Source organism: Salmo salar, chromosome 10 (genome assembly GCF_965601325.2).
Source record: "Salmo salar chromosome 10, fSalSal1, whole genome shotgun sequence".
NCBI lineage: Eukaryota > Metazoa > Chordata > Actinopteri > Salmoniformes > Salmonidae > Salmo > Salmo salar.
In genome coordinates, this window is record NC_138300.1 from 87,626,365 (window position 1) to 87,650,000 (window position 23,636).

At 43.3% G+C, this 23,636-nt stretch overlaps 1 protein-coding gene across 1 annotated transcript in view; it reads right to left on the reverse strand.

The window, feature by feature from the left end:
* Positions 1–23,636, reverse strand: part of cdh13 (cadherin 13, H-cadherin (heart)) — a 515,993-nt gene that overhangs the window by 122,557 nt on the left and 369,800 nt on the right. Inside the window, exon 8 of the mRNA XM_045688176.2 lies at positions 11,340–11,480. Coding sequence (XP_045544132.1) covers positions 11,340–11,480 — 141 coding nt within the window. The remainder of the gene's footprint in view (positions 1–11,339; positions 11,481–23,636) is intronic.

The window sequence follows — 23,636 nt, forward strand, 5'->3', positions numbered from 1 at the left end:
GTAGTGGCTTCTTCCTTGCTGAGCGGCCTCAGGTTATGTCGTTATAGGACTCGTTTTACTGTGGATATAGATACTTTTGTACCTGTTTCCTCCAGCATCTTCACAAGGTCCTTTGCTGTTGTTCTGGGATTGATTTGCACTTTTCGCACTAAAGTACGTTCCTCTCTAAGAGACAGAACACGTTTCCTTCCTGAGAGGTATGACGGCTGTGTGGTCCCATGGTGTTTATACTTGCGTGCTATTGTTTGTACAGATGAACGTGGTACCTTCAGGCGTTTGGAAATTGCTCCCAAGAATGAACCAGACTTGTGGAGGTCTACAACCTTTTTCTGCTGTCTTGGCTGATTTCTTTTGATTTTCCCATGATGTCAAGCAAAGAGGCTCTGAGATTGAAGGTAGGCCTTGAAATACATCCACAGGTACACCTCCAATTGACTAAAATGAAGTCAATTAGCCTATCAGAAGCTTCTAAAGCCATGACATCATTTTCTGGAATTTTCCAAGCTGTTTAAAGGCACAGTCAACTTAGTGTATGTTAACTTTAGACCCACTGGAATTGTGATACTGTGAAATAATCTGTCTGTAAACAATTGTTGGAAAAGTTACTTGTGTCATGCACAAAGTAGATGTCCTAACCGACTTGCCAAAACTATAGTTTGTTAACAAGAAATTTGTGGAGTGGTTTAAAAACGAGTTTTAATGACTCCAACCTAAGTGTATGTAAACTTCGGACTTCAACTGTATGACCATGTTTTACAGTTTTGTCATTCAATTTTTTATTTTAAAATCATCTTATTTGATTATTTGATACATTTGACATGTGATATGGTCACACAGAGGGCCAGAGATAATTACAGAAATCTGTGATAATGAGAAGTACCCAAAAAGGCCATCTGATAAATTCCAAAGATACTTAAAAGTTACCAAAATTCTGGTAGTTTAGAAAGTTTCCAGTAATATACTTTCCCTTTGCAACTCAAAACCAATTAAGTCATGTAGTGAAAACAGATGTTACTTCTATAAAACATCTACAGTAAAGGCACTTAAAAGGTCAGTTTGTTGCCTTCTAAAGGCAATGGTGGAAAAAGTACCCAATTGTCATACCTGAGTAAAAGTAAAGATACCTTAATAGAAAATGACTAAAAGTGAAAGTCACCCAGTCAAATACTACTTCAGTGAAAGTCTAAAAGTATTTGGTTTAAAATATACTTAATTTATACTTTTACTTTTGATACTTATTTCAAATTCCTTATATTAAGCAAACCAGTTAGCACAATTGTTCGTGTTTTTGAAATTTACGGCTAGCCAGGGGCACACTCCAACATTCAGAAACAAAGCATGTGTGTTTAGTGAGTCGCCAGATCAGAGGCAGTAGGGGTGACCAGGGATGTTCCCTTGATAAGCGTATGAATTGGACCATTTCTGTCCTGCTAAGCATTCAAAATGTAACGAGTACTTTTGGGTGTCGAGAAAAATGTATGGAGTAAAAAGTACAATATTTTCTTAAGGAATGTAGTGAAGGAAAAGTAGTCAAAAATATAAATGGTAAAGTACAGGTCCCCCTAAAAATGTACTTAGTAGTACTTTAAAGTATTTTTACTTAAGTACTTTACACCACTGCTAGAAAGTCATGTCTAGTGAAAGAGCGTGTCAACCGTTCCTGGGGACTGGGGCTAAAATGCAGCCTTTCTACTCTCACTTCACTTCAAATCCATTTTATTTGTCACATGCGACAAATACAACGAGTGTAGACTTTACTGTGAAATGCTTACTTACGAGCCCTTTCCCATCAATGCAGAGTTAAAAAGTAAGAAAATTAGCAAAGAAAAATATAAAATAGTAATACAGTAACTATATTGTATAAATGGAGTAGTTTTGCAGAGTCAATGTGCAGGGGTACAAGGTAGTTGAGGTAATATGTACATGTAGGTAGGGGTAAAAGTGACTAGGCAATAAGGATAGATAAACAGAGTAGCACTAGGTTGTGTAAAGAGTGTGAAAGTCAGTGTATGTGTGAGTGTGTGTGTGGTGTCAATATGCGCGCGTGTGTGTGTGTGTGTGTGTGTGTGTGTGTGTGTGTGTGTGTGTGTGTGTGTGTGTGTGTGTGTGTGTGAGTGTGTGTGTGTGTGTGTGTGTGTGTGTGTGTGTGTGTGTGTGTGTGTGTGTGTGTGTGTGTGTGTGTGTGTGTGTGTGTGTGTGTGTGTGTGTGTGTGTGATAGCGTCAGTGCAAGAGAGTCAGTGCAAAAAAGGGTCAAGGCAAATAGTCTGGGTAGCCATTTGATTAACTGTTCAGCAGTCTTATGGTTTGGGGGTAAAAGCTGTTCAGGGGCCTTTTGATCACAGACTTGGTGCTCCAATACTTGCCGTGCAGTAGCAGTGTGAACAGTCTATGGCTTGGGTGGCTGGGGTCTTTGACAATTTTCCGAGCCTTCCTCTGACACCGCCTGGTATAGAGGTCAAGGCAGGGACATTGGCCCCAGTGATGTACTGGGCCGTCCGCACCACCCTCTGTAGCACCTTGTCGCCGGATGCCAAGCACTTACCATACCAAGCGGCGATGCAGCCAGTCAAGAGATGGTGCTGCAGTAGACTTGAAACTTAATCTGAGATGAGGCCAGCATGACAAGCTAGGCTCAGGTCCTTCTCCTTTCTTTCCTCTCATTTTTTACATAAGTACTTTACACCACTGGCTACAGTTTGCCTCCATGTAGTGTAAAAGTGCTCAGTGGGAATGCCCTTAAGAGCTCCACTAAAAGAGTGACAACATGGAGGGAAGACAACAACCTTAATATGATTTAGTTTGAGATTTAGTCTAAACACCCTCTAGGCACACAGTATGTAAATTATGTTATGAAAAAGTTCAGAAATAAAGCTTTTTGACTATCCACTTGCTGAAAGACTGTTATATTTTGAGTGTCAGATAAGGATCAGCTATGGTTTAAGGCAATAACAGCAACTACAATATTTAACTGAATGAAAAGCCGACAGAGTTTGGGCCAACTGACCCCACACCGGAGATGACAACACGGAAATGGCCCTCAATGTTACATGCTTTGTGACAAAGGGAAAAGGCCTTAGGCAGACGTTAAAGGTATACTGACTGGATAATGAAAGGCTATTAAAGAACAACAATGTCGGATACTTACAGATACATTATTCATTTTACCTCACAGCCTCCAAAAAGCACGAATGGATGGCCAGTAGAGATGCTTTGTCACATCCCTTGAAATGTGAACTTGTGGTATCATCCAAATAAAATGTGTAACTTCATGAAATGGTACAGAATGACTAAGTTGTTGGTTGTAGGTCTGTATTTGAAAACTAGAGAGAACCAAAAGGCTATGAGCTATTTGAATGGGGTTCCTTCAGTGCTCCCTGAGGAGGCATCTTCTGTTCTCCTCTCCATGCTTCAGACCTGAAGGACGAACAATCCACTCAAGTGTTCATACACTCTAGCCATTCTCAGGAGGTCCTGTCATGCCGCATACTGTCCGCCTGCCAATTCATGTCCCCCCATGCGTCACAATGGGATTCAATTAACCTTTAGCGTCCGTTGCTACGTCAATGGTGTGATGCGTCACATTTTGGAGAGCATTATAGCCAAGTGGATGTTCTTTTCATCTGTGCTATGTAAACAAAGTTGATTTCTGTGACATCTTTGGTGCTAAAACTCATTTTGTTTAGCTTAATCATCCCTTTATGTCTGTCTGAGAGTCTGGTAAAAATGAGAGGTTACCTATTCATCTCAACATCTAAATGACATGATGAGATCCATGGATTGCAGATCTCTTCCGACACTGTAGTTTTAAAATAATTGTTATACAGCACATGATCTCCTACCATGACCAATGGACTCTCATGCCAAATGGCTTCTCTTGTCTGAATATGATAGAGAAAGGGAATGCTAAGCCAAATGTATTGACTCTCTTATCTGTCTTGATAGGTTATAGCCAAGGGAAATACCAAACTGATGTATTTGGATATCTTTGTCAGCACAAAGGATCCAGGCAGAAACAAAGAAGGCATTTGAAGTGGTCCTAACCCCAGATTCCCTCCTGCCCCCTCTCTATCACTCTCTTCCCTCACACAGACACAGCCCATTTCACCCCAGCAACAGACAGACATTCCCAGCCAAACAGATATCTCTGAGCTAGTGGAGCAATCATGCAGCCCAGTTCTAATCCCTGACACACGTATGGCAGCCTTCAGTGAGACACAGCCCAGCCCTGATAGAGAGCCCAGGCTGGCCCTGGGTTGGACAGACCTCCATGTCTCAGCCATCACTGTTAATATCATTATCATTTGGACGGCGGGCATATTCTCCTGTCACCACAGGGGAGCGAGGGCATGGATTGGCTGTCAGTCTCCCTGAGTGGCAAGACTGATAAGCCAGATCAGTGGCTGCTATGGGACAATGGAACGGGCTAGTGAGAAATTAAATGCCAGTTATCATCCAGGGCCAGAGGGGGGGGGGGGGGGGGGGGGGGGGATGGGAGTGGGGGGTGGCAGGTGTACGTTTTCCCCTTGTACCAGGCAGCAGTGTCACCAGCCTCTCCTTTCTGTGTCACCACAGGCTTTAGTTAGAGAGACATCAGGACAAGTAGAGATTATGTCATAGGGGCTGATACTGGGTGTATAACCTATCCTTATTTGTGTTTCATTTGTGTTTTAGTGGTGTGGATCAGTGGTCAGAGCTGTACTGGAGTAGCAGTTAGACAAGAGGTCAAACAGTGATCAAGGCTGACATATAGTGAAAGGGATAGTCAGAGTCCACTGGTCAGTAAACAGCATTGGTCAATAAACACAAAGACAGACAATACCCAATTACATACACTGTGTGGAGTAGCTAGTTGTGGTATTGGTTGGTGCTCTATTTTTACACTATGCGGCCCAAATAGGAACAAGGTTCAACAGAAGTATCTGTCAAACATGATGCTTAGATATTAGTACAGTATTAGGTACATAATACATACATAACATAAGATAATATAAGCCTGTGGTGTATTGCTGTTGGTTTTCATCAGGAGTGGTATTAATCTCCTACTATCAAGCACACATATTCATTCTTTAAATGAATCTGATACCAGGCGATTCCCAATCATCTTTGCTTGTTTCCACTCTTATAAAAATTGGATTAGTTAATCATTGTGGAGCCCAATCCCCTAAAGATGCTTCACAGAATGCAATAAATTCCCAAGTATGAAAGAGCAACTTAGTCTTAGATGAAAAAAGTTTGGATACCACAGGGTCCTCAGAGAAACTTTCTGAAGAGGATATTAGTGCAGCTCGACAGAATCATGAGTGTGTATAGTATCTGTATTCACCCACCAATGGCCATTACATGGTCTAAGTAAACCAGGAGCACTATGATAGGTTTACCACTGACTCACTGTAACATACTGTAGACTTTCCATCGTTAACAGGCATGAAACAAGTCTGTTCTACGATGACCCCAGCCTGCCTTCCAGCTACAGGAGACAGCACCTGTGTGAGTCAATTTCACTCGGTAACTTGGTAACTGCATTTCAGGGGGATCTTTCACACTGTGTAAGAGAGAAAAACAGATGAAAAAACGAATCCAACTGAACGTCGTCTTTTGAATGGTGTTTACAGAGCAGTAGAGGATGTGTGATCCCTTACAAGCCGTGTTTGTCTTTGTGGAGCTTTATTATATCTCACTACTCTAAAGTCTATTTCAACAGCATGGGGGGAGGCAGGGTACATTGTGAATCCCAACTGGTTGACTTAGGCACATCTTCAAGTAGACTACAGTGTTGTGGAGTCATGCCAACACTTTATCAGCACCTATGCGTTCTGGAGGGTAGGCAGCCTAGCTCTTCTCCGCTTGATGAATAATGAAAGGTAAACCAGAACATGTCTTCCTCTCTACTTGAACGCAGCACGTACAGGAGATGCTTTTATTTTCTATTAGAAATATGTTGATCGACAGAGTTTTCAGTTGGAAAACATTCAATATACACTGCTCCAAAAAATAAAGGGAACACTTAAACAACACAATGTAACTCCAAGTCAATCACACTTCTGTGAAATCAAACTGTCCACTTAGGAAGCAACACTGATTGACAATAAATTTCACATGCTGTTGTGCAAATGGAATAGACAACAGGTGGAAATGATAGGCAAATAGCAAGACACCCCCAATAAAGGAGTGGTTCTGCAGGTGGGGCCACAGACCACTTCTCAGTTCCTATGCTTCCTGGCTGATGTTTTGGTCACTTTTGAATGCTGGCGGTGCTTTCACTCTAGTGGTAGAATGAGACAGAGTCTACAACCCACACAAGTGGCTCAGGTAGTGCAGCTCATCCAGGATGGCACATCAATGCGAGCTGTGGCAAGAAGGTTTGCTGTGTCTGTCAGCGTAGTGTCCAGAGCATGGAGGCGCTACCAGGAGACAAGCCAGTACATCAGGAGACGTGGAGGAGGCCGTAGGAGGGCAACAACCCAGCAGCAGGACCGCTACCTCCGCCTTTGTGCAAGGAGGAGCAGGAGAAGCACTGCCAGAGCCCTGCAAAATGACCTCCAGCAGGCAACAAATGTGCATGTGTCTGCTCAAACGGTCAGAAACAGACTCCATGAGGGTGGTATGATGGCCCGACGTCCACAGGTGGGGGTTGTGCTTACAGCCCAACACCGTGCAGGACATTTGGCATTTGCCAGAGAACACCAAGATTGGCAAATTCACCACTGGCGCCCTGTGCTCTTCACAGATGAAAGCAGGTTCACACTGAGCACATGACAGATGTGACAGAGTCTGGAGACACCGTGGAGAACGTTCTGCTGCCTGCAACATCCTCCAGCATGACCGGTTTGGCGGTGGGTCAGTCATGGTGTGGGGTGACATTTCTTTGGGGGGCCGCACAGCCCTCCATGTGCTCGCCAGAGGTAGCCTGACTGCCATTAGGTACCGAGATGAGATCCTCAGACCCCTTGTGAGACCATATGCTGGTGCGGTTGGCCCTGGGTTCCTCCTAATGCAAGACAATGCTAGACCTCATGTGGCTGGAGTGTGTCAGCAGTTCCTGCAAGAGGAAGGCATTGATGCTATGGACTGGCCCGCCCGTTCCCCAGACCTGAATCCAATTGAGCACATCTGGGACATCATGTCTCGCTCCATCCACCAACGCCACCTTGCACCACAGACTGTCCAGGACTTTGCGGATGCTTTAGTCCAGGTCTGGGAGGAGATCCCTGAGGAAACCATCCGCCACCTCATCAGGAGCATGCCCAGGCGTTGTAGGGAGGTCATACAGGCAAGTGGAGACCACACACACTACTGAGCCTCATTTTGACTTGTTTTAAGGACATTACATCAAAGTTGGATCAGCCTGTAGTGTGGTTTTCCACTTTCATTTTGAGTGTGACTCCAAATCCAGACTTCCATGGGTTGATAAATTGGATTTCCATTGATTATTTTTGTGTGATTTTGTTGTCAGCACATTCAACTATGTAAAGAAAAAAGTATTTAATAAGATTATTTCTTTCATTCAGATCTAGGATGTGTTGTTTAAGTGTTCCCTTTATTTTTTTGAGCAGTATACTATCCAGAAGGATCTCATTGGGTACACTGGTTTAATCAATGTTGTTTCCACGTCGTTTCAATGAAGTGGCATTGAACCAACATGCAATAGACATTGAATTGCCATCTGTGCCCAGTGGGATCTATTATTTAAAAAAGGTTTTTCAAGAGAGTGGAATTGAAGTGGAATTCAATATCTATGAATGTCCTCATATTCACATAACCATGCCCACTCATGGACACCCACACACACAATAGTATGAAGTCATAAGAGATGATTCATGATTCCAGGTTAGAGGCTGCTGAGCAGGTTGAGTACTTATCTAAGGAGCTTAGCGACTTAAATGGCTATGTTTAAAAAAAAAAAAACATTTCTCCACGCTGTTTAACGGATCCCCAGAAGAAAGATGGGAGACATTAAGTGAGGACAGGGACGGAGTGCACTCAGCATGGCCCCAGCATGCCTCCTCAGCCGGAACATTTCACTGTGAAGATCCACTTCTTACAACGCTTCCCTGACACCGCAATGCATCATGGGAGCCAGCCTGGCGGAAGTTCGAGGTGATGTGTCTCGAACCCTGACAACAGCGCCGGGCATTTCCATTAAAAACCACACAACTCAACATTACAACCTCTGCTTAAGGGCCTAATGCCTTTTTCTTCACCTCAAGAAAAATAAAAAACACAACAGTTGCAGTTTTTGACAAATGCATCATGAGTTTATACAAACAGGCAAATAGGTTAAGTTTGTTAAGTGCAGTTTTCTGTGTGCACTAAGATTCTGAAAAATAGAGATAGTGTGGCTGGTGGGTAATGAGGTTGATAAAGTAAGTTCAATCAGTAAGGCGGTCTGAATGGCTTGCTCCTTCTTCCCATAAGCATAACATAATCACATTGTTTCCTTTCCATGGCCACAGCGGGAGTAGATATCCGTTGTTGATGTGTTCTCATCAACAGCACAGCGTCATGTCACTCTTCCTTTACTATATCAATTAGCCACGTGCAGCATGTCAATCACCTATTACCTTATGTCCAATGAGCACAGCTGAATAATGCAACTTTACCGCTTGCTGAACAACTCATGGGCATACCTGGGCAATAAGGACCTTGCCTCTCTTCCCACCAATTGTTACTCATCAATGGTTCTCTCACTTGCGTCTTACAGCAAAAGGTTCACAGCAGACTCATCCACATCCTCTCTGTTCAGATACATTGACATGCCCTTGCCTATCATGGCTAATTGTGCAGGTTACTTTTGTTGTCTTTGTTGTAGCTTTACCTTAAAGTGGTGCTTTGTAATAGCACTGTTATTTTATCAAATCATTTTTTCAGTGGGGAATATTTCATTCATGCTGCTTGAGCTCAGTATGCCTATTTTCTCATCACTCTAGGCATTTTCATAAATGTTAATTCATTGGCGGTCATACCACAACTACTGGTAGCAATCAGATATCTCCCTTCATGCTTGTATCTTCCAAACAGCATGATTAGACTGGCCGGCTATCAGTCTACCCCACACAATGTCAAAGTCACTAGCGTGATTATCGTTCATTGGTTGTCGCACAGTCATGCCACTGATATCTTGGGCTTGGCACAACTTCTATAACAAGCTCCTGTCACTAAAAGTGTCGTTGCTGAACATCATGCCTCTTGTCTTTGAAGTCTCGTAGTTAACAGCCGAAGTAGTTGCAGCGCGAGCTGCTGCTTTCCACATCTGGGGCCAGTGCTCCAAGCTTGAAGATTACTTGAGTGCTCATTCAACGATTTTGGATTTCCATGACTGCCTTGAGTTAACGATTTGTCAAATCGTATATTCATTCGGAAAGCATTGCGTGCTCTAGTGCTTTCATTTTCAAAAGGGTGAGCTAACATCAGGATCATGCTAACTCATAGCTGTTCTCTTCAACGTTGGCTCCACGTAGGGTTTATTTCATCACTCTCCTATATGTTGTTTTTACATGCTCACTAAGAACTGCTCTCTTCTGATCAATGGGAATACATCTTGTAATGTACTTAAATGAAGGCCTCATTTCTCTCAGATTCAGATCAACTTTATTATCCCACCAGGGGGGAATTCATTTGGTCATGTGCTTAAAAAGACAGTACATTAAACATGAAAACACAGAAACTACACTAAATAATTCATTCAAAGTGCTATAGCTACACATTTAAAGTGAAAGTGTAATATGCTGTATACTGGAGGGACCAACAGACTATCTATTATACAGCCTAATAGCTGTTGGAATAAAATAATCCCCATATCTGTTTGAATTTTCTTTTGAAGAAGTCTCTTTCCCCTTGTCTGGCTGCTGCTGTGACTGACTTTTCAGTGAAGGGGATGAGTACTGTCCTGTAAAAGTTTTAGGAGGCTGATTCTTGATCTATACCAATTATCCTTCCCGCTGTCTTAATCAAGCGCTGAAGCTTGACTTGGTCTTACACTCGCATGTTTCTGAACACGCATATCAGACCAAAGGACAGCACACTCTGCAGGACAGATTTATAGAACATTTGTAAGATATAACGGTCAAAATGGTTCAGTTTGCGTAAAAAAAAACATTTGTTGAAATGTCTTTATCTTTGCAAAGGCACAGTCATTGAAGTTCAGCTTATTATCTATTTTGATATTTCTCAATTGCGTTTTACAGCAAAAGGCTCACAGCCGACCCTCCACTTCCCCAACGCCACCAGCTGATCATCGGATCCTCTTTCTCACAGATGGGGGAGTGGTTTGATGCCAGCTACCCGCATAGGGCTACCGGCATCACAGCATCTGGCTCAGAGGATCATCCCTCGGGGACGAGGCCCCTCCCCAAACTATTTTAATTCATTTTCATACTTTCATTTTGTCTTTGTTGTTCATTCAGTTAGCCTGTCCTCGATTGCATTGGGTTACTGGTGCTATACAGGGTTTCTACTAGAGCCTGCAGGCTGTACTGACAAAGGTAACCAACACCATGATCATAGAAGCGTAAACTCACAGACACATTCCCTTATCTCCCTTGTGCACCCATACCACCTGACTACTGTGATGTGTTGTTCATTACATGTGAACACACACACACACGCACACTCACTCACGCACTCACACACTCACTCACACGCCCACACACGCACGCACGCACGCACGCACGCACGCACGCACGCACGCACCACACACACACACACACACACACACACACACACACACACACACACACACACACACACACACACACACACACACACACACACACGCCAGCGACTGATGTGCGCTGAGCCTTTCCTAGGGCAGGCTTCGAGAATTATAACACAATCATTTTAAATGGAAAAGCAGAGGTCAGGGAGGATAACTGGTTGATTGCTGGTATGTGTGTGTGTTTATGTGTGTGAAACCTACTCCATCACCTGTATGTGAATCACGCCCGTCACCAGCTGTGTTTGCGATTACAGTGATAGATGTGACTGGGGCTGTTTTCTCCAAGGTCTGTCTATCTGACTGAGGAGTGATGGTCTCTGCTGGGACTGGAGGACTACAAGGACTGGTGAACATGCCTGCAGAACAGGAGCACTAGAAAGGGACCCCACAGAGGGAGCATGATAACAACTGGTAGCAGTGGTCCCATCTCAAGACCTCACTATTTACTTATGTTTGTTATATAACTCAATACACACACTAGTCTGTATGGCAAGTCCATCTGGTCATCATTTCACTGAGTTTATTTGACACTTATCCACCTTTGGACAACAATGAGGACAGGGGCCAAGTGACAGAGGACAGGGAATAGGGGTGCGGGGAACAGGCCGCGGTGCAGGTACTCACCAGTGAGTGGGTGAACTCTGGGGCGTGGTCGTTCTTGTCTGTGATGGTGATGGTTGCCGTGGCTGTTCCTGTCAGTCCCACGTCTCTTCCCTTCATGTCCTGGGCTACAATCTCCAGCTCGTACTGCGTGGTGGGCAGCGTCTGGAGGGACACACACACAGATACACACGGGATCATAAAGCCTGTCATTATCAACCATTCATTTCAGGGGTTACACACAACACAATCATCATTAGACACAGGATTCGTTGAGGGAGATCAAATGAATCCACTGAATACAAAATGCTAACAAATGATTGACTGACTGACTGAGAAAAAACAATTAAGATGTAGTGGAGACTGCATGATTGTGACGTTGGTGTGGATTCATTTCAGAGCAAGCGTATTATAGATCTTCTCAGAACCAAGTAGAGTTGCTAGTATGGTTTCCTGTCTGGGGGTGGTAGTGCAGTACTCTGTGGGTGACTGTACACCTCCAACATGACAACCTTTTCCTAATATACATTTAAATAGAACTAAGCAGATGTCAAGTGTCTGTTACAATCTAAGCGCATCACATTATAGAAATCAACACACACCCACATCATCTCTTGAAAAAGTCAGGCATCCAGGTCTTGTCTAAACCAGATGAAACAATGTACAGTCTGTGTAGAACACCTTTCAGCACACATGATTGCAAATAGATGTATGGAAGTATGACAGACAGTAGTTTATGTTTATACTTTTTGAAATAGCCTGGGGGGTGGGTCGTCTCAATGTGTCTCCTTCAATGACTCAGAAGACATAAAGTTAAGGTTTGTATGCTTGGCAGACATGAAAGCGTTAACATTTTTCTTTACATTTTCTGTAGACTCCCAGCTTTCATTTATTTAACTAGGCAAGTCAGCTAAGAACAAGTTCTTATTTACGGTGACGGCCTAGGAACAGTGGGTTAACTGCCTTGTTCAGGGGCAGAACAACAGATTTTTACCTTGTCAGCTCGGGGATTCAATCTAGCAACCTTGCGGTTACTGGTCCAACGCTCTAACCACTCGGCTACCTGCCACCCTCATGATGAGCTACATTAAAAGAAAAGGGATACTCTTTGGAGCTTGGTTTTCCCACGTAATTCTAAGGCGAGCGAAGGCAGTGGGGAGGGACCCTGGAGGACAGACGCTGGCCAGGCATTAGAATAAGTTGGAGAAGTGGAGTGTGATTGAGGTGCAGGTTAAAAGTCCAGTTCAATTTGGGATATGAAGCTGTGCATACAGCATAGATTATTTAGTTGCAACTTTACAAAGCAAAGTGTATTCATCATTTTCACAATCTAATTTGTTCTAATATGTCATCCATCTGTTTCACTAAACACCCCAGAAGCCCACTCCTGCATCTCCTCTCTCTCCTACCCACAATGCACCACACCCTCCCATCTTCATCTCCCTTCCCTGCCAGCTCGGAACACCACAGCACATCAGTCACTAAAAGGCACTATGAGATGAAGCTATAATCTATTCACAGAAAAGTGACATCGTCACTATACCATTTCATTCATTTTCATTCTGTAATGAAATTGAGAGTCATGAGAGGGGGAAATGGAACTACTAATACTGTCTCTAATTGGCCATTTGTGTGACGACCCCGCCCCCGTCCCCAACCCTGACCAACCCCTCTCTTGTCTCTGCTTTTCCACTGGTCTCATTAGAGATGCTCTATGCAAACCACACACAGTCTCACACACACAATCACACAGTCATGCACGCACGCACACACACATACGCACACGCACACGCACACACCACTGCAACTGCTCATCACTGGATAATAGTTTGACATCACCTACATCCTCAAAGCTCTCAGTCTTCATTCTCTCTCTTTTTAAAACTCAATTTTCCTCTTCACGTCTCACAGATCTCTCACATAGCCTGGGAGTAACAGCCTAAAACAGGGCTTCTCCACATGGGTGCCAGGCAGAATCCTTGAGACCCAGAGAGGAGAGGAGATGAGGAAGTATGCTGCTCCCATCACTGATAACACTGGGATCATTCACACCCCAGGCAGGGGGACACCAGATGATCAATGCCCCTCAGGCGCTTTTTAATAATCATGTCAACACATAGAGTGATAGTGTAACATAGACACTGGAAACAGTAACAGAAAGTCTGTCTGGAAGTTCCCTGCTGGGTATGTATAGTTATACAGTATATGAAACACATGTTTCTCTATTATGGTGAAACATAAGCTGCTTTATTACAGAATCATATAATCAGACAAAATAGTTGACTGTGGCATTCTTACAGCACTGTAACGTTAGAGAAAGCAGTACAGTGCAACCCATATTTATATTGTTTGGAATCCACTCTAGCCGTGATTATGATGTGATATACAGTACAAACACTGAGCTCTCCCATGACTACAGTATGATGCAACAGGAACTGTCTTATTATTGTATCTTATTACATGTCCCTGTATGTTCTCCACGGAGTGTTCTCCACGGAGTGTTCTCCACGGAGTGTTCTCAACGGTGTGTTCTCCACGGAGTGTTCTCCACGGAGTGTTCTCCACGGTGTGTTCTCCACGGTGTGTTCTCTCCTCGCAATACCAGGGAGGCAGCTTGAAAACATGGCGCAGCTTAGCACAGCAGGAGACTCTTCACATCAATCTGCAGTAAATCTAGGCTCCTTTGACCCACCCACTTAACCACTCTCCTCCTCTACTCCGCTCTTTCACTCCCACGCCCAACGCTCTACCCAGTGCCAGACATAAATCTTCATCCCTCTCTAATAAACTAAGAGCTGTTGTACTGGTGTCCCTGTCTGCCTCAGACTCCTCCCTGGATACTGTTCTGTCCACCCAGGGTGGGTGTACTGTACGGCTGCATCTGAAATGGCATGCTATTTCCTATTTAGTGCACTGTTTTTGACCAGAGCCCTATGCGTGCCTTGGTCAAAAGTAGTGCACTATAGGGAATAGGGTGCCATTTCAGACACACAGTATGTACACAGGAGGCAGCAGCACAGTAGGTGTTCACCCCGCAGATAGTAGGTGACAGGATTGTCTGTGACAGACTGCTGAGGATATATCAAACCCTCATGAACAGATGGTCTTCCACAGACCTGTGAGTGGAGAAAAAACCCAGCTGCAGACATCCTCTACCTGGAAAAGTGGGCTCAGAGACACTTCATCTCACTGAGTCCTAAAGTGGCGTGACAACTTCTTAATGACCAGTGTCTCTCGAGTTTACGCTATTAGAGATCTCTGGGATTACTTCACTAACTTGGGAAACTTTCTATGATAAGAGGGTCAGTGAAATATATACGGTTATGTCTTGAAATGTGCTTACATTGACGAATACACGGTTACGGTGACTGAGTTAATCAGGAAGTGTATGGGAGATGTTGTACCCACTGAGACTATTAAAACCTACCCAAACTAGAAACCGTGGATAGATGGCAGCATTCGCACAAAACTGAAACCGCGAACCACCGCATTATAACCATGGCTAGGTGATTAGGAATATGGCCGAATTCAAAGTGTGTAGTCATTCCCTCCGTAAGTCAATCAAACAGGCAAAACGTCAGCACAGAGACAAAGAGGAGTCGCCATTCAACGGCTCAGACTCAAGACGTAGGGTTTACAGACAATCACAGATTACAAAGGGAAAACCAGCCCCGTAGCGGACACCGACATCTTTCTTCCGGACAAGTTAAACACCTTCTTCGCCTGCTTTGAGGATAACACAGTGCCACCAACGCGTCCGCTACCAAGGACTATGGGCTCTCCTTCTCCGTGGCGGACGTAAGACATTAAAGATTGTAAACCCTCGCAAGGCTTCCAACCAAGACGGCATCCCTAGCCGTGTCCTCAGAGCATGCGCAGACCAGCTGGCTGGAGTGTTTACCAACATATTCAATCTTTCCCTATCCCAGTCTGCTGTCCCTACTTGCTTCAAGATTTCCACTATTGTTCCTGTACCGAAGAGAGCAAAGGTAACTGAACAAATTGACTATCGCCCCGTAGCACTCACTTCTGTCATCATGAACTACTTTGAGAGACTAGTTAAGGATCATATCACCTCCACCTTACAACACCCTAGACCGACTTAAATTTGCTTACCGCCCCAATAGATCCACAGACGATGCAATCGCCATCGCACTGCACACTGCACTATCCCATCTGGACAAGAGGAATACCTATGTAAGAATGGTGTTCATTGACTATAGCTCAGCATTCAACACCATAGTACCCTCCAAACTCATCATTAAGCTCGGGGCCCTGGGTCTGAACCCCACCCTGTGCAACTGGGTCCTGGACTTCCTGATGGGCTGCCACCAGGTGGTGAAGGTAGGAAACAACACCTTCACTTCGCTGATCCTCAACACAGGGGCCCCACAAGGGTGCGTGCACAGCCCCCTCCTGTACTCCCTGTTCACCCATGATGCGTGGCCACGCACGCCTCCAACTCAATCATCAAGTTTGCAGATGACACAACAGTAGCAGGCCTGATTACCAACAATGACTGTATTTTAGTCAATGCCACTCCGACATTGCTCGATCTAATATTTCTTAATTCCATTCTTTTTCTTTTAGATGTGTGTATATTGTTGTGAATTGTTAGATACTACTGCATGTTGGAGCTAGGAACACAAGCATTTCGCTATACCCGCAATAACATCTGCTAAATATGTGCATGTGACCAATCACATTTGATTTGACTTGATTTAAAGAGCTTTCACGAATGAGATCTCAGTGTGCCAGTGGAGATGACATGGTCTCTGTCAATGCAGCAATCATATTTTTTCACAGAAATAAAGAATAACATGGGTCATTGCAGTTAAAGCAGCCAGCCATGCTACTGAACAAAACTTAAATGAAATTGAACATATCAAATTAAATGACAGGCTTTTAGAAATATGAATCCCATCATGTGGTCATCTGATTTTCTCTTAAAATAATTTCACAGCTTTCAGGAATAATGCCTCCTCCATCACAAAGGAGGTAGAGATGGGAGCTCAGAGTCAGACAGACGGGTTGTGATCCACTGTCTCAGATACCACATTACCTTCTTGAATAGGTGTGATGCCATTACTACATTTCCAGAGCTCTTTTTGTTCACTCTGGGCCCTTCAAAAGAAGATGGCTCCCCTTGCCAACCCTGTAGGTATTCTTCTGTCCTCCTTTCAGTGCCCAGGAACATAATGACAGACACAAAAGGCTTAGAAAATCCAACTGGAATCATATGAATATCCCTAAAGACACTCTGTCTCACAGAGCAACACTATTTCTCCCACCTTTACACCTCTCCTTTTATTCCCTATTCTCCTTGTCTTTCACGGAATTCATACCATTGTTAAAATGTAATGTTTTTCTCGTGACTTTCTCACCGTCTAAGCAAATAAAGTATAACTTGGCTTAACTAAGTTCTAAGCTTTTGAGTATTACTTTTTTATTACCTTTCTCTTTTCCTTTAATCATATCCCATCCCCTATTCTGTCTATTTATTTACTTTTCCCTCTGTGATTCCATCTTTGTTCAGCCTACTGTATCTCTTTGAATGTCAGCTACCCCTCAAGTGTTCTCTGTGTTGTATTCCGTAAAACAGGGTACATCCTTTCTGCTAGTCTTTCTGATATCTTCACTGACATATTCTTCTGACCCCCCCCCAAAAAAAAATTACATGTATCCTCCTGAGTGGCGCAGTGGACTAAGGCACTGCATCGCAGTGCTAACTGTGCCTCTAAAGATTCTGGGTTCGAGTCCAGGCTCTTTCGCAGCTGGCCACGACCGGGAGACCCATGGGGCGGTGCACAATTGGCCCAGTGTCGTTCGGGTTAGGGGAGGGTTTGGCCAGCAGGGAGGTCCTTGTCCCATCCTGCACTAGCGACTCCTGTGGCGTGCAGTACACGGTCGCCAGGTTAACGGTATTTTCTCCGACACATTGGTGCGGCTGGTTAAGCGGGCATTGTGTCAAGAAGCAGTGCAGCTTGGTTGGGTTGTGTTTTGGATGATGCACAGCTCTTGACCTTCCCCTCTCTGTACGGGAGTTGCAGTGATGAGACAAGACTGTAACTACCAATTGGGGAGAAAAAGGGGTAAAACAGATGACGTGTATAATGCCATCTTCTTCAGTTTTGTAATTAACCAAGCACCTTTATCCTGAGGCTTTGCTGAGGTACGAAAGTGGTAGCCAGATGAAGATTTGTTTTGTATCGTTGCTGATATGAAACCGCTGTCAGACTGTAAAACACATTCACTGTCCATCCTTTTGGTAGATAGATCAGCACGGAGAGGGAGAAAGAGAAAGAGAAGGAAGGATGAAGTAAAAATTATCCCTGTCAGTTACTCCGTCCTCTACTAGTACTGTGCCATCTTCCACAGCAATATAAGACTCTCGGCATTCATGGCAGCAGGAAGCCTAGTGGTTAGAGCATTGGGCCAGTAACCAAAAGGTCCCAGCATTGTTTTTACAGCTATAAAAAATGGAGATAGCTGAGAGACATGCAGGAGATATCTCAGCCCCTCTCTGTTTACCCAGGAGAGTTTACTTGGCTCTCTGCACTACCTGAACATAATGAGGGGCCTTTGAAAACAAAAGCTGACTGTCCTTCACTATAACAAAACTCTCTCTCTCTGAAAAAAAATACATAGTGCCAGCCCACGTCAAAAGTGCCATAACTAGCTGGCAGGAGCGTATAGGTGTGCTCCCAGTACCCAGGGTGCACCATAACATATATTTGATTATTCGCCATGCCAACATCACATGGCTCTTTTCAGGGCACTTGAGAGGTAAAATAAATTACGACACAATAATGAAACAGAAAGAAAATGTTATATTTGATCATTTTTTGAGTTGAAAAGGACAAGAATTGTAGATGTTGACGCACTAGAAGCACAAATTGAAGTGCTGTTGAGCTGAACCACAAGGTCCACTCTACCTCTTTATGTTTTCTACAATGGAACTAGATCCCATGTCTATCCCATCTTTTTCCAATTCTCTGCAAGGTCATTGAGAAATACTTTTTGTTCAGTGAAAACATTTTCATGCTACAATGTTAAATGGAGAAAATTATATTACTCTAGGTTTTCTATCATAAACTTCTACATACAAATTCAGTTGGCATCCTGTTGTTTTTTATTTTATTAAATTTTTTATTTCACCTTTATTTAACCAGGTAGGCTAGTTGAGAACAAGTTCTCATTTGCAACTGCGACCTGGCCAAGATAAAGCGTTGCAATTTGACACATACAACAACACAGAGTTTCACATGGAATAAACAAACATACAGTCAATAATAAGTTGTTACACAACTACCAGTTCTGAATCGGGTCTGTCAGATGAGGTCGTACACATTGTGGCAATCTTAAAATAGATTTTATGAACATATCATGAGAACCTAGAGATTTTGAGACACTTTAGAACCACAGAGATGTTTTTCCTGCCTTACTTTCAGCTCATTAAGTAAACGTACTTCATATTCAAGTGATTCCGGAACTTTTGGAATGATTCAGGAAGTGCCTACTAAACATGCAAAGACATAGCTATATAGCATGTATGAGTCATGAGGTACACGATAATTAGTCTGAGAGATGAAGAGGAATGCAGAACTAACAGCCCCAATGACTAAGGCACTAAGGCTCTGATACAGCAATATAAAAATATACCAACCATAATGATTCAGGACTAGCAAACATGACTGTCGGTTTGGTCCAAACATATCCATCAGACCTCATGGTGCCCTGACTGCCAAGGAGGAGGCTTGTTTATAAGACACCTCTCTTATTCCACAGGCACACAATCTGCCAGCATGCTGCCAGAATGTTTGGCCCCATTGGTCAACTGCTGCTTCGCAGATTTTGCTCCAAACCACTCCATGATGTAATACCGTTTCAATTTAGGGGATCATCAGGGGAATGAGTCGGCAGGTAACAATAGATGCTCTATGTAAACCTTTGCTATTTTGTCAAAGTGGTGCTTGGTAACTACGAATTAAAAACCCTCTGTGGGAGAAGATGACAGTGAGATCAAAGGATCTACCTTAAGAAAACCTCACAAAACAAGAGAGCCATTGAACCCCTAAGAGGGTGAAACAAGACCCAATGTTCCAGCAAGTCATTCATATAGTACAGAGGGTACTCCATTTATTTTCCCTCCTCTGTCCTCTATGTCCTTTTTCTTGTTTCCTGCCTGAGTCTCTCTGATCTTTGACTAGTATTGATTAAGTTTTTTTTCTCCTGGATATGCCATGCTAATAAGATGATTCATCCCTTTGGCCCACCAGAGCTAGTTGAATAGTCCGTTTTCTAGTGCTTAACAGCTAATGGTAAACCTCAGAATGCTCAGATATTTTAAAAGTGACTCAAATGATGAACATGGCCAGATGAATGTGGTTGTTAGAAAAACAAATATCTGATGCAAAGCCTTGATTTGTCAAAAGTTGAGCAGCGCTCTCAAGGATAAGTTTGTAGGATTCACACACTTTAAATTCACCAGCTTGAAAGACTCCTAGGAAATTCTGACTTGATAAGAAAGAGATTGAATGATAAAGCAAGAATCAGTTTCTTCCTCTTTAATTAACGTTTTGGAAAGCTAGCTATTTAAGAGGCGAGCAATCAGAAATAATGACAACTGAAGAATATCTATAGGCGCATAAATTACAGTGCATTTTCCTTGAAACAGGTAGAACTGTATAATGGATGCATTCTTAATCCTCCTCATATGAATAGACATATGCACACACCCACACAGGCACATGCACACTTCTTCACATTGATCAGGGAATTACATAGCGGCAATGACCATATTTATCGTGACTCATCAGCCCAATTAGATGCTGATGATAAGCTTGGTGATGCTGGTGTCCCCCAGCTCTTCCTGATGAGTGTGGGGCTAATAGGGGTCAAGGTTTGGTTTAAGGGGTGCGGTGAAACCGAGCCGAAAAAGACCTACAGTAATCTAATCAGGTGCATCATCAGACCACAGCCTAATCGCTGTCAATTACCCACCAGTTACAGACATATTGGGGACTGAAATAGGCCCCATTAGGCTACGCTTGCCCCTGTTGAGAGAGAGAGAGAGAGTAACAGCTCTCCTCCCTCACCACCGGCCCACCCGCCACCATCACAGCCATCAAAGGCCCATCTGGGAGGTGGCACTTCTAGTGAAGAGCACAGGTGTTCCTGTTTAAGTGTTAATTAGATTAGTGCAGATCAAACAGGGGCGTTGCTCGCCAGGGAGCGGAGGTGGAGGGGGCATACAGCAGAGTCTTGGGGTCCAACAACTCCTCCTCAACCACCAATTAGGATTAATTAATCAGCTGATGGAATAATTTCCTTTGATCCCCTGAAGCTGGCATGGAGCCTTGTAGGGGAACATGCCTATAGACAGGTTGGTAGTTTAACAACAAAACCAATGTGTGCGCAACTATGGGGCAAAAGAGACAGGGTTGGATTACAGTGTTGGCAACATGTGAATTATATTTTGTCTCCAAATGTTTATTGAAAACATAAATACATTGTTACAGTTGCTGATTAGCTAGCTAGTGAATTTTTGCCATATTAGCATACACTTGACATCTGTCAAAACCCCTCAAAACAAGACATGGTATCAATAACAAGATCCAACGAGCTGAAACGAGCCACCTACAATTCCCCACATGGCAGCTTCTTGTCATTGTTGTTAGCTATCTGACAATTCAGACTCATAACAATGCACATCTTCCGGCCATATCGATGCCCACATCATTTCCGTGACGTTGTCAGCCAACCCTTTTATGAGAGGAGAGTCAATAGCATGGTGAGGCTTTCTGATGACAGACCTTTCTGGTAGTAACCAAGGAGAAGCCAGGCCGTCTACATGAGCGGGTTGACTCATAATCCGCGGGGTAGACGGGTTTAGGGTCACTAAATATTGTGTGGCTGAAGGTCGGATGGGTGGAGGGCGGGTTGAATAAAGAGAAACAATACCTTAAAAAATCCATAAATGTATAATTATGTGCAATTTATATAGGCTTTTGTTTAGGTTTTTCTTTAATTATTTTAGGCTATCTGGTATTAGTTCGCAAGCCTAAACCTTAGGGCTTAACTGTATGCGTGACAATTAGCCTACTGTCATGTCCTGACCAGTAAAAGAGGTTGTTTGTTATTGTAGTTTGGTCAGGGCGTGGCAGGGGGTGTTTGTTTTATGTGTTTCGGGGGTTTTGGTATATGTTCTATGTTAGTATATTTCTATATCCGTGTCTAGTTTTTCTATTTCTATGTTTAGGGTTTTTGTTTGACCTTCAATTGGAGGCAGCTGTTTCTTGTTGCCTCTGATTGGAGGTCCTATTTAGTAGAGATTTTTCAGCTTGTGTTTGTGGGTGGTTGTTTTCAGTCTAGTGTTTTGTACCTGACAGAACTGTTCAGCTGTTGTTTGTTTCTTGTTTTGTTTTCGTGCTCAATGAAAGTTAAAAATGAGCACTCAACCCGCTGCGCCTTGGTCTACTCCCTTCGACGGCCGTTACACCTACACAGCCAATTGACAAATAATGGTTTTGGGAACGGGCAGATAAAGTTCACTTCAATTCACAAAAACTGCGAAAGGAGAGTTGAAAATAAAGAGAAGGGAGGGCTAGAAATGTAATGTTTGGGAAAGATTTGGTGAAGTGGTAAAAGAGGATGATAGCTGTCACGCCCTGACCTGGAGAGAGGGTTTGTTTCTCTATGTGGTTAGGTCAGGGTGTGGGGTGGGCATTCTATGTTTTGTATTTCTTTGTGTTGGGCCGAGTATGGTTCCTAATCAGAGGCAGCTGTCTATCATTGTCTCTGATTAGGAACCATACTTAGGCTGCCTGTTTTCCTTTGGGGTTTGTGGGTAGTTGTTTTCCGTTTTAGTTGTAAGTACTTGACGGAACTGTCGGCTGTCATTTTTGTTTAATTTGTAAAGTGTTCATTCCTTCATTAAACTCAAGATGAACATATTCCACGCTGCACCTTGGTCTACTCATTCTGACGCATGTGACAATAGCAGTGCGATGTGTGATGATTGTGAGGTGCTATACATATTCGACAGTCACAAGATGGAACTTCAAACAGCCCTATGGTGCATCAAGGGAACTGTAGCCTACTGTTAGATGGGTTAAATGGAAACTGAAATCTGGACACTGACTGTAGGTCTATAACCTCTCACATAGCCTTAATAATAACTCCTGCAGAATGTAGCCTTTCTTGCAGTAAAATTATACACCAAATCTAGGCAACATTTTTGACTTGGGAACAGGATTGGAGAAATATGATTTATTCATTTCTGCACCTTGAGAGAATGCAATGCTCAGTTAGATACCATCTGTAGAGGTGCTGTCTTCCTAATAAAAACATCATAAAAGTTGACAGTAAAGGCGGCAGGTAGCCTAGTGGTTAAGAGCATTGGGCCAGTAACCGACAGGTGGCTGGTTTGAATCCCCGAGCCCATAAGGTGAAAAATCTGTCGATGTGCCCTTGAGCAAGGCATTTAAACCCTAATTGCTACTGTAAATCTCTCTGGATGAGAGTGTCCACTAAATGTATTGTTTTCTATTTCAACCATCGAAGCCAACTGAAATCTTATCAGAAATGATTTAGGTCATTTTTACAGCTTTCTTTTTCCTTACAACTGGTCAAACTGATGTAATTTGGACATTTTGCAAAGAAAATCTTTCAAATGTTTTTTTTTGCGTTCTTCCCAGTCCCTAAACAACTGCTCCGTGAAAGATGACAGGGAAAATTTTACCGATGTAAAGTAGATTGAAGCATTCATTCTATAGATCTACGACATTCAGTTGAGCAAGGGTTTATTTAGTCTCTGGGGCAACATTTAATGACAGAAGAGAAGCTGCATGCATCTAATTATAGACAAGTTGACTAACAAATAGCCTACCAAAATGTCGGAAATTATAAGCAGAAACATATCTAAATCATGCCTGAGTTGTTCTTCTTCTATGTATTGTGCTCTAAATCTTTCAAGGAACTCAGTGGTGTTTGTGTCCAATCAAATCAATTTTTATTTGTCACATGCTCAGAATACAACAGACCTTACTGTGAAATACTAACTTACAAGCCCTTAAACAACAATGCAGTTTTAAGAAAATAGAGTTCAGAAAATATTTACTAAAAAAACTAAAGTAAAAAATCCTTTTTGGGGAGTGGTGGAGCTGGAGTTATGGGCCTGGTTCTCAGAAGCTGGAGCAGGTAGAGGGAAACCATGTGTGGGAGACACCTTCCCCAAGTTCACTCACTCAGAGCTCCTCAGAGCTCCCTCGGAGCTCCCTCAGAGCTCCCTCAGAGCTCCTCAGAGCTCCCTCAGAGCTC